This window comes from Porites lutea, chromosome 1, assembly GCF_958299795.1.
Source record: "Porites lutea chromosome 1, jaPorLute2.1, whole genome shotgun sequence".
NCBI classification, from domain to species: Eukaryota; Metazoa; Cnidaria; class Anthozoa; order Scleractinia; family Poritidae; genus Porites; species Porites lutea.
The window spans coordinates 43,647,715-43,659,985 of NC_133201.1; the positions used below are offsets into that span (position 1 = coordinate 43,647,715).

General features: G+C 39.6%; 1 protein-coding gene across 2 annotated transcripts in view; it reads right to left on the bottom strand.

The window, feature by feature from the left end:
* LOC140951864 (uncharacterized) overlaps window positions 1-12,271 on the bottom strand; it is a 43,396-nt gene that overhangs the window by 19,212 nt on the left and 11,913 nt on the right. For both annotated transcript variants that reach the window (XM_073401241.1, XM_073401232.1), the window contains exons 8-10: window positions 11,992-12,094; window positions 11,191-11,367; window positions 10,455-10,645 (exon numbers count right to left, since the gene is read on the bottom strand). In XM_073401241.1, the coding sequence (XP_073257342.1) occupies window positions 10,455-10,645; window positions 11,191-11,367; window positions 11,992-12,094 (471 nt within the window). The remainder of the gene's footprint in view (window positions 1-10,454; window positions 10,646-11,190; window positions 11,368-11,991; window positions 12,095-12,271) is intronic.

Consider the following 12,271-nt stretch of genomic DNA (forward strand, 5'->3'; position numbering starts at 1 on the left):
TGCCATTCCAACAAAAATCACCAAAACATATTGTGGTAGGAGCTTCCAGATAAAATATTGGTTTGCTACCTTCTTCATAACTCTACAAGAGCATTTTCTATATGGGTAAAGGCACTAAGTAATTAAAGACTCCAGCACAGAGCTAAAACAGCAATATCCTCGGATTCACAACCAAGGAAAGCTTCTTTATCGCAACGAGTACTTTGTGTAAAATTTTTCAAAAATTTTCAGAGAAAATTAATTGAAAACCAACAAGACGTTCCTATGCTAATCAATTTTACTAATAGATTAATTCGCATTAATTTACGGCAATACACTTCTCTCGCAAAAAATTTTGTTTCATGTATGATGTCTTAGTGAAAATCAATTCAGTTTCAAGGTCTCTTTTCAAAATATTTCCGACACCCGATATAAGCCTGTTTCATAGAAAGACTGAAGTTTCTGGATAATAAATGCTTCGCCCTTTACATCTTTACATGCGATCGAGAAAGATTAACTTTTATATCCATGAATAGACAATTTTCACACTTTTCGCTTAAGCAAAGGGGTGCTATTCTTACTCATTTTTTAGGTTTGCTGGGAATGTACTGTGTCATGCTAGAGCCAACAGCGGCCCACACGAGCTGGCGGAGTTCATTGCAGACGTTATCTATGATTGGTTTGAATCTCATGTTTTGGACGTTACAAGTTTTTAGTCTCTTCGATTATTACTGGGTCAGTCACGTACGAATGTCACAAGTTTAATATGCGAGCCTCAAATAGCTTCACTTGTTAATTACTTTGGAATGAAAAGATTGATTAAATTGATCCCTAATAATACTCGAACTACTCTACACGTGATCCGTATTTTTTAACACACGGAAGATGGCCAGTCTCCCACGCAGGCGTTTTTAGGGAAGTCATATTTCCTCACCCCCTCCCCCCCTCCCCCCCAACGAGGAAGTAAATGCCACTCATCTAAAACCGGCGCCGCGTAGAGGCTAGGAAGAAGCAGGCACTCCTTGCATAATTTCTCTGACGCCACAGGTCAGTTGGATAGAACGTGCTTTATGATTGGTTAGCCATTGTCTACCGCTCGTATGGACAACGGCTCTCCAACAACGAGCGCGTGACAGCAAAATACAAAACATCACGTACAAGTGAAATCCGCTTTTTAATTCTTAAGAAGGGATTTAGTGCAAACTTTCTGAACCCATGCACTTTAAAATTTAAATCTTTACGTTTCACATGCATTATGCTACATTCAATGTTTGTGGCACATTAGCCAGGGATATTGATTTAAAGGCAGGTAAAAGAACTTATAAAACTTCTTATAGGCAATTGTGAGAATTAAAGATTAAAGACTAAAAAATATAGCTTTAGTTTGAATTACTTTCTTGATTACTTTTTTATCTTACAAATGAATTGCTTTTTACATTTTTCTTTTTTTCTACTTTTTGTATAAAGTATCTTATGCAAGATTTTAATGAACTATCATTAATTATTTTCGATATTTTAATAATAAAAAGTTAATCATCAAAAACAGGAACCCGAAGTTACGTGTAAATGGTTTAGCTAACGAAATGTATTGATATGAAAAAATTACTGCTGGTTTTCAGGTGACGTTACTGGGGCCATGTTGGTTGACAGGAACAAAAGTGTTTCCCTTCGCGAAACTCGTCCCCAGGGTCTCGCCATATTGGCAAACGAGAAGACCCTGGGGACGAAGTTGTCACTTCGCTTGGAACGAAGAAAATGTGCATTGATTTGTCAACAAACACTGCCGCCTTGACACGTTGTTGCAAATTTATAAGAATGGGCAGTTTGAATTAATATATTGATGAACGTATGATCTCATGAAATTTATATCACTGGTTAATCTATCCAAATACTTTACTTAAATTGCAGTTTACTGATGGTCAAACTTGTTTTCTTATTCTGGTTGTGAAAGTCCACATATGAGAGTCAGGTTAAATTTAGCTCATTAGGCAAGTTTAGGGAAGATCTTGAATTTTTTGGCGCAGGGTTTTCGTTGGGGCGCCCCGTTTACATGGAAAAAAATTGTCCCGAGTTTTCACCCTCCCAATCAAGTCAACTTTATAAGAAAATAGTTGACCCAAAGCAATCGCGCATGCTCTGATTATCTAATACAGCGTTCGCACATGCTCTGATTGCCTCGCCTCGACCAAGGGCTGGCCAAAATGTTTACATGGAGAAAAGTTGGCTCGGCTAGAAGGGTGACCTCTTCTAGCTGAGGTTAAGTTTTGTTTCTCATGCCTTGTTCTGCCCAGGACAAGTTTTCTTAATATAAACGGAGCCAAAGTATGTCATATGGGTCGCTGATCACTTCATCGGTTATCTGCAAAACTATTACTTACATTTGGTGTAGTTTACGTTTACCAACCACAAAATTAAAGCAACTACTTGTAACGTTTAAACTTTATGAAGGGAAATAACTATTTAACTATGCTTATTTATATATGCAATTATTTCTATCACTTACGAATGCGCGGCAAAGGCAGTGGTTTTATGTATGCAATAAGCTGGGATGCAGAGTGGTTATCAACTTACATTCAACGATGTTTATAAATTTCATATGGTCTTTAAAATGATGTGTTTACATTATTTTATATATTATCATGATTGCACAAGCCATTTTTACTGAAAACTTTATCTGGTTATTTCGTTGTATTTGTTGGTAGAGCTTTTCGTAGGAATGGATGGGGAGTGAAGGCTTGCATCCTTACATCACAGAAGAACAAACGGCTGGAGTAGCAGTATATTGCACATTCATCAGATCAATAAACGTGCTGACATTTCCGGATTAAAGGACAGTCAAGCCAGCCCGACTATTAATCCCGTAAACCTGACGGGAAAAGTAGTAGGAAAAGTGGCACGGTCCCAACCGCCAGATAAAAGGGTTGAGAAAAATATTGACACCTTAAGTCGAATAAGAGGTTTATGTCAGTACTAAAAATAACTGCATTTCCTGGTTTTAAACGTGGATTTAGTTTTTTTAGAAGAACATTTGCCGAATACCGCATCGTAAAATGACCACACTCCGTGCACCGCTCATAATTCTAATCCAGATTCACGCTCACCTTTTCATCTGAAATCTCGAAACTGGGCCGTCAAGCCAAAACCCCGAAAACCTACTAGCAACCTCTTAAAGCAGAAGATATCCTTATGTCAAAAACATAGCATAATGGATCAAGCACACGTTCCATATCCCTCCCACATAAGCCCCGTATGATAAAGTCCAAACCGCGATGTAAGGATACGAACCAGGAAAAAGATCACAAGATACCAGGAAGAAATCACTTGGATTTTATTCACAAGGGAAGGTCCTTTCAGACTAACTAACTCCAAATGACACAACACATGCATGCTCAGCAATGGGAGCAATGTCCGCCTTATACCTTTGAGCCTTAAAAAGACTAACCTGGATATAGGTAACAAGTTAACTTATTAAATAGTGAGAAGTAAATAAAAAGATATTACACGCAGTACAGTTTATCAAAATCATAAATGCACATAAATACAGCCTTCTTTTCTACGCATCTGAACTTACTTAATTGTGCGTTGGATATGCCAACGATATAATAATGAACCTTGTCCGACAAATAATATTGTGACCACACACACAGAATGGTGCATGGCGACTATTTTTTTTTTCTTTTCAAAATTACCAATGAATTTTAACAAATTACCCAAGTGGAAAACGAATTCACAAGGTAAAAAATGTATTTCAAGTTTTCGTAGAAAATTGAATTACAACAAAGGACTATCAAAAATGTCAAGGTTATCAGACTTTTGAAAATTGTATAATTTAAACTACAAAATTTGGGGAAATCGCTCTACAACAGAACGCATGATCTTTATTTAATTCCGATTCGCAATAAACGCGAACTGACCTATCAGAATGACAATTTTAACTTAGATAGATCGTTGTTGCCACAGGCGACCAGTTTATCGTGACTTCGTTCTTTTACTTCTTTTTTTTCGTTAGAAAGACGTTGATATCTTCCATCGTCGCACACGGTGCAGAAAGTCAGTTGACGTGGGTATAGGAAGCTTTTAAAGCTACATTAGTACTCCGCAATTACCTTGGGAACAAATTGTATTAATCTACTTGGCTGTCCATGCTCGATCGTAGATTCAACGTATGTTCGTGCCATTTATTGGGTCTCTCAAGCATCAGCCGCCAGGCCTCTATCTCCAGGCCCTGTGAGTCGTCCCACGGCTCAGTATTATTGCCAAGGCCCAGTCGAAGACCTCCCAGAAAGTCATTACTGGAACCTCGGTCGTAGTCCCACACGGTCAGCTCTAAGACGCGGTTCCTGAGCTCGTCGATTGTCAGGTTGTCGTAAGCGAACGAGTGGTTCCAAATAGGATTGAGGTTCCTTTTGATCACCGATGTTTTGCGCTTGGTCTTTTTACTTGTGTCTGGTAGAAGGTAGCTGTTGGCAATGTAGAACATAAGAGCAGGGGTAACAAAATATTCAATAAAAAAACCTTCTTTTAAGATCAAGAAACCAGTTTCAGTACCAGTCTGTTTCCAATACGTCTGAACAGGGTAAATAGAGAACAAGGAACGAGGAGGTCTTTGAAGTGCCGGTGGGGAGAGGGTGGGGTTATACAATAGGTTTTATGGGTATCTATCTCGGAACAGACGTTTTCATCCGGACGTTTATGAACTGATGCTATGCTGTTCATCTCAACAACCATGTATTCTTAACGAATAGAGCTAAACAGAGTACTCGCTGCAAAACAAAGTAACGTTTCATACAAACTAAGTATGGAAACGTATTAGGCAATAATATTACCATAATATAAAACACTTTTCTGGAGCGATTTTACTCAACCCGTGAAACAACATCTAACAACTGGTGCCAAACGGTTACAAGTGAGCAAAAGAAAACAATGAAATTAGAGTGTAATTACTGCGTAGTAGTCTACTATCTATTTCAAGGGTTATGTGAAATCACTCTAGTATATTTCTAATATGCATGAACAAGGTATATACTGAATAGGAGGAGCACATGAAGCAACCGGGAGCGACGGGACATTGAAGTTAGCTGGAAAGGGGGTGGGGGAGAGAATTAGTTTATTCAACAGCTGTTGTGTGTATTACCTCATGAGTGACGGCCTAATTTACCCAGAGCCTTTCTGTCGAAATTTAAAGCTAATCAGTTCAGAGGTCACATCTTTCATTTGCAATTTTGACATTTCGTAGACAGGATCTTGGCAGTTAACTTGAGCTCATAAGGTAATATACACAAGGCATATTGGCATGATCTCATGAACATTTACACAGAATTATGAGAATTCGTTTTACGAAACGAATGTAATGGCAGTCGCTTCGTCAAACAATTACTTGTAATACTGATATTAATGATTAATTCTAGCTGGATCCAAGACCTGTGAAACGCTAAGATTATTGACAGGAGATACAAATCTTCCAAAATTTTCTATTTTCGATTAAAGGAATGGAAGTCAACGTGCCCTTTAAAAGTAGTCAGTAAAAGCTTGAATAATACCCTTAAGAGCACGAGAAGAGTAAACAGGAAGAATTTTAGCTGATGGAATAGCGGTAACAACCTGTTTTTGCTTTGGACCCAAAACTGCGCGTTCACTCGTACTGTCTTGTTTACTCTTTCTCAAAATAAAAAAATTGTTTATCTTGCTTGGTATCAGAAGGAGACGGGTTATAGAAGCGGCAAAAATCAAAGATGACAGCAACGATAGGCAGTCTCTGTCAAGAGCTCGCTGACCGTGAAAAATCCTTAGCGTTTTTATCACAAGATTGTGACTAAATAAATCAATGGCACAAATTCTGGCCCCAGTTGTTCAAAAGGTGGATGGTGCTATCCACTGGGTAAATCACTATACAGTGAATAACGCAATTGGTTTTCGTAAAATACTTACGCACTGAATAGTGATTTATCCGGTGGATAGTGCTATCCAACTTTTGAACAACCGGGTCTAACCTGGTACCCAGATCTCTTGTTGACGAAGCCGAACGCAAGAGGCAAGAGATCTGGGTACGACATTACAACCAGGTACTGTTGGTTAGTTGATTCAAAATGATGGGAATGTTATTGAACATTGTTCAAAAACATAACAAGACGACATCTGAGGGGTTTTTCAACTATAGCGCTTTATTACTAGTAGCTAAAGTAGGACTGAGTCCTGGAAATATTGCCGTGTTGTTTTCTCAGATAAGAACCTTTAGTTTATATCTATACTGTGTATAAATGGGCACTAGAGACATATAATTATATAAGGTGTCAAATATCATTTAAGATTTTTAACGCTGCTAGCAGTGTCAGAGCAAACACAATTCCTAATATTCCTCATAGCTCTCACAAAAGCTTTCAAACACTTAAAAAGTCGCCTTTCAAATCCCTTTACGATAAACTGGTATCCTGACAAGATAAAAGTGCTTAATTATGCCAAGGAAACCGAGCTATATACTCGCTCACCTTTGACTAATATAAGCTTTATTGTGCTTTCAATATAACGAAAGAAGACGTTTTTGTAAGCTTAATGATTTCAATTACAACTATATATAAAATAAAATCCAGCTTATGAAGAACCTTTTACGCCATTAACAAGGTAAAACAACAACAACAACAACAACAACAAAACAGTTTTACCGGCAGCGCAGAGTATCTCACGCTCATTTCGCAATTTATTTGAAAAAGCAAATATTCGTGAAGAATTAGATTTGGCTATGCAAATTAATTGAAATACGTACAAATTCGAATTGATCAAAGGCACTTGTTGTGAATATTTAGAATTGAAAAACATTGTAAAAGGAAGATGAGTAAATTCGCCTAAAAACAAAACACGTACAGAAAAAACACGAAAGAAAGCATAACATTTATGCAAAACGCAGTTCTTGCCAACTGTTGGCGGTAAGAGTAAAGCGGGTTATTCTGGCAGGATCACTGATCACCTGTCTTAACAGACGCACAGCGGAATGAAATTAATAGCCAACTGACTGAATAAACGAGTTTCTGGAGATGCCAAGTAACCAACCAAGACGCACTAACAAGACGGGCAAGAAAAATAAAAACATTTAAAAAAAACTGTGCGGTGGAATTGAAGCAGTGGTTATAAACGGAATGTTAACATCAACAGCACAGCTGTCTAGTTCTAACATGCTAGACTACTGTTTTTACACAGGATGAATGAAAGTAAGTGAGATTATCAAGATAGCTAACCGCTGTACCTCGCCTTACTTGTTTTCTTTTTGAAATCTCTTATAGTTACATATTGTGTTACCTGATTAAATGAAGCCCTTTTTATCGAAACATTAGCACTCACTGTCGGAAAGCATTTCGCCGTAAACGTCGTGCACGAGAAAAAACTGTTTCCGGGCGAACAAATTTACAGCTGAAGCAGGCTACTAGATGCCATGCGCGCGCGCTCACACTGCACACTGTGGACTAAACATAAACAAGGCCTATACTATCTTGAAATCGAGCAATAACTAACCTCAACAACATATATTGTCAGATGACAAGGCCGTTAACTACTAAATTTAAAATAGAAGCTAACACGCTTTAGAGCTAAAACTCAAACGATCATCTTATAACCTAAACCAAAGCGAATTCGAAGTTAAAGTCGCTTTTTACTGCTGTGAGGCTAGAAGGACAACAACCACCTGGCATCACTTGCCTTTTCAAAAGGTGGATGAAGTCATTTTACCCATAAATCTCTATCCACTGGATAACACAATTGGTTTCCCTAATACTTATGTGCCGCTGGGTAGTGATTTAACTCATGGATTTTGAACAACTGGGGCCTGTCCAGTTCCTTGTCAAAAGCTGAGCATTGATTAGCGACATGCTAATTAACCAGGAAAAACTGGCGTTATGCTCCACCTTATCCTCCACCATTCGTTGCACTGAATAAGTGTGTTTGGCCGGGAAGCTAGACTTACTTTCATACTTATCGACAGATTGGTACAACGGAACACGGATTTCTCACATAGCCAAAATAAATGAATGACAATAAAACAAAAAGAGAGTACAAAACAATTCTAAACTTTGGAGCAGACTGCGGACAGTTCTTTATCAATAATAGGGAGCTTAAGCACAACGACGGCAAAGGCGGCGAAAATGTCACTCAAAAAGTGAATTCGCGTGGTTTTAAACTTCATCGTTCTTATTCCAACATTTTTAATTTGTCAAATATTGGCGATTTTTTCGGGAGTTGAATTCGAAAGGAGTGTATCCAAGTTAAAAAAAAACAAAAAAAGAAAATCGTTGTCTTGTGTTCACGTCCGCCATAAAACGTGAAATTAAGAACTTTCACGTCGTAGTCGTGCAGTGACGGCAAAGAAATAAACAAAAGGCGTGATGCACGTGCAGAGTTGTTGTTTTGCCAATCTGAACCTGTTGCTTTTTTGCCTTTCTCGTTGCCGTTGCCGTCGTCGTTGCTTAAGCTCCCTAATATAGTAATGTCGAGGCCCGGTAGGAGCGACTATCCAGATGGACAGCTCTGTCGCGGTCTAACGAAGGAGAGAATTGTGAAAGGAAGTAGCTGCGGAGCAGGTGTTTGAAGGCGAATGGGAATAAAGGTGCTCGCGTGGGGGAACTCCGCTCCCTCGCGTGCCCGTTATGTACTCGCGAGCATAAGTACTCCTCACCCTTTCCTTTCCCTCAAACCCCTGGCAAGCATGCTATAAACAGAGTAACCGGCAGTGTCTGACAGACGCTAAGAGGAGGGCGGGTTCTGACGAACCACCTAATTACTAGACTACGAAAACACCCGTTTTTTTCTCGCTCATCACCGCTAAGGACGTTTCGCCAGGAGGACGTCTGGGCCTCGGCGACAGAAATTCCGTTCTGATGACGAACGTTCCTTGCGGCGAGGAGCGAGGGGAGACGACTGTTTTCGTAGGCTACCTAACCACTAGAAACATAAAGAGTACAAGGAGGGTCGCTGGTAGGGGGAGTTGAAGAGTAGTAATTAAATATATGGGAAAGAGGTGGGAGGGTAAAGGGAAAGGGGACAAAAAGTAACAACACATCTAAACGAAAAGATATTCAGTTATAGCAAATGAACCACGGTTAGGGTACTTTGACAGTCTAGGAGGGCAAACATTTAAAACAAGCATGTGCACCAGTACCGGTGCTATCACCTTATTCACACCAAGTACACTTGACAGCCTAATATTAGTTAGGACACGCTAGTTTGTCCAGGATGGGCCTCCACCGCGGTCAAACGTCTGAAAAATTTCTTGTTATACTCGCTGGGTTTTCACTTACCATAAAATGGGCAGGAAAAGTGGCAGCAAGGATGTAAGAAAGAGTTAGTTAATGAAACTATCTTTTCATTTTTCTACAAATGATGAGCTTCCTGAAGTAAAGTTACGTTGACGAATGTTATATCGACAAAAGGCGCAGACAGTGACACCAGTTCAGTATTCAACCACTTAGAACGTAGTAACCTTTTAGAAAGCTTAGTACATTAACAGCGTATCAGTACTAATAAATAAACTTTCAACTGTGAAATTAATACCTCTTATTAGCCGAATTTTCGGTCAGTACTGTAAATTACGGACCGAGTTTTTTCCTTAATTTACAGTACGTAAGGACGGAAAAAACAAGGCTAATAAGATGTTTATTATATGGCTTCCTCTTTGGGGGACTTGAAACGAATGCAGAACAAGCGATTTTACAATCATTCGACAAGCGTCAAAACATGAAAGTTTTAAATGGCTCACGGAAATAATAGCCCATTATAAAGGCTTTCCATTAAAAGTAAAATCAAAATGCAAATGCGCCATGTTGAAAAAGTTTATTCGGTTAAAACTAAGAGCACTGTAAATATTCGCTAGGCAATGTGACGCTGGGGTCTTTTGAAAACTGGACACAGTGTCTGGTTAGAAGTCGCTTCCATCTTTATTTCGTTGGTCTTTGAAAAAGACACTGCAAATGGCAAAGAAGCTTGTCAAGGTTATCGGGTGCAGGTATGTTTGTTATCATATTTGTCGAAGGAATCGCTCGTATTCTCTAAAGCAAAACGTCTCGAATCTCTGCCAGTCGATTTTCGTCTTCTGTGTACTACGATAAAATTTTCAAACACTGACTAGAATCCTCTTCTTTGATAAGATTACGATTCAGTTTCTTCACCACTTTCGTTCACAAATAAACACAGGTTAAAGTGTTGAAGGACGAAGTCAACGCCGGTCCAAGTCCTCAAGGTTGACAGACGTCTTTTAACTTTCTTTTAACCGTTTTATCGAGATAAAGAGATTTAGAGCTGTGAAATAAGCATTTGCTTTTAAGATTTTGGTCAGTATAGTAAGTTACGGACCGTAAATTGACCAATCGCATGACGAAAGCAGACTTAGCCATAGAATAATAAGTATAATCCCGGCCCAATTCCACCCGCATAAAAGTTTTAACGGAGGAAAGGCAACTAAGTGCTCCCAACAAACACAAAACTAAACAATATACCTTTTAACAAACGGGTCTGAATATCCACTGGCATCCTTAGCGGGCAAATTTCTCGCTTCTTTTAACTGGACGTGCAGCTTTCCCTTGGACTTCTTTTTCTTCTTTTTGTCCTTGTTGGACTCATCTCCCGGTTCGAACATCAGTGACACCGTCAGGTCTCCACAGTAAGACATCAAGGACGGTTGAGGTCGCTAGAATCACACAAAATACAAAAAACAACCAATGTCTTTGAGATTATCCTCTTGATTGAGAAACAGCCGACATCAGCTCGTGATGCCACAACTGGTTTCCCCTCGAAATGACGTCAGGGGAAAGAGCGCAGAAGTTATATACTGATGACGAAGTAAATTTTCGGTAAACCAGAAGCGCTACCCAGATCTAGGTAATGACACGTCATCAGCATAGAATTTTTTGGCTCGTTCCTCACACGTCATTTCGCCGGGAAGGGATGGCGTCGCACAATGTCGGTTGTTTTCTCGGAGTAATTATCCACGATTTGGCTTTGATAGACTGTGCTAGCATAATTTTTTGGTATAATTTGTCGAATACAGTTAGCCATTTGCGGTGCTGTAAATAAATTTGTCTCGTAGGTGCGACAATCAAGAGGGACAACTAACGGTCTAAGTTTATTAAAAGTGTAGACGACTGTTACAGTAGTTCCTTGTGATTAAAAGAAAAAAGGTAGTTGTTTCTGCCACTACGTCCAGAGGAAGACGAAGAAAAACAAACCACTTACTCTCTCTTGTAGAGGATACCAGTTAGGCGAGGGGTCTTCCCAGGTGAATCCAGATTCTTGGTATGTGTCTAGGGGTAGCATCACCTCCCCCAGAAAATCATTGTGTCCAAACGTGTCGTGATTCCACATGGCTAGCCAAAGGGTACGTGTCAACATTTCATCATATCCTATTTTAAACTGCAGTCAAAAAAAAAAAAAGAAAAGAAAGAATTATAAAATATCTTAGATCATTTAGGCTAGCAGACATAACACTGAACGGTTAAGGGATAACACGATTATATTAGCCCCCTTTCTTGAGTAAGAACCCTCCACAATTTCAGGAGGGGATGCATGGGGTCCTGTCCCTCACTGGCCAGTTCCTAGGGTTATTAAAGCTTCAGTAAAACGGGCAACAAAAAACGTGCAACTTGTCTTGCAACATTGTTGCCAAACGAGTTGTATAGCAATGTTGCGCGTTTTTCCACCCATGTTCGAACCGGTCTTGCCACAAATAAGACCGCAAGGTTTTTTTCGTGGGTGGTAAAACGCGCAACATCGCTATACAACTCGTTTTGCAGCAATGCTGCCAAACAAGTTGCACGTTTTTTGTTGCCCGATTTACCGTACCTTAACGCCTCTTTCTTGAGTAATGGCCCTCCGCAATTTCAGGCAGGGGTCCATGGGGCTTAGCTCATCACTGGCCAATTCCTAGAGTAAACCCTGAAGTTGCCGCCCCCAATATCTGGATCGGTCACACGCTCTCGATCTACAGTCTCAATCATGGCGCCGAGAAACGTTCATAAAGAAGCTTTAAAAACTCACCTTAAGAATCTCGTCAAAATCTGGATCTAATGTATTTTTCTTGACTTTCGTCTTGCGTTTGCCTCCTCTTGTTTTGTCAGGTAGAAGGTAAACTTTTACATATCTGTGGAAGTTAATTCAAATAACAAATATAGTCGAACCTCCCGTAAACGACCACCCGAAATAAGAATAATTATTTTGTGGTCGCTAACAAGAATTTCGGTGTTTTGAAGAGGTGGTCGCGTGCGGGAGGTCGTCGCACATGGAGGTTCGACTGTGGTGTCAATCTTGAAAACAAATA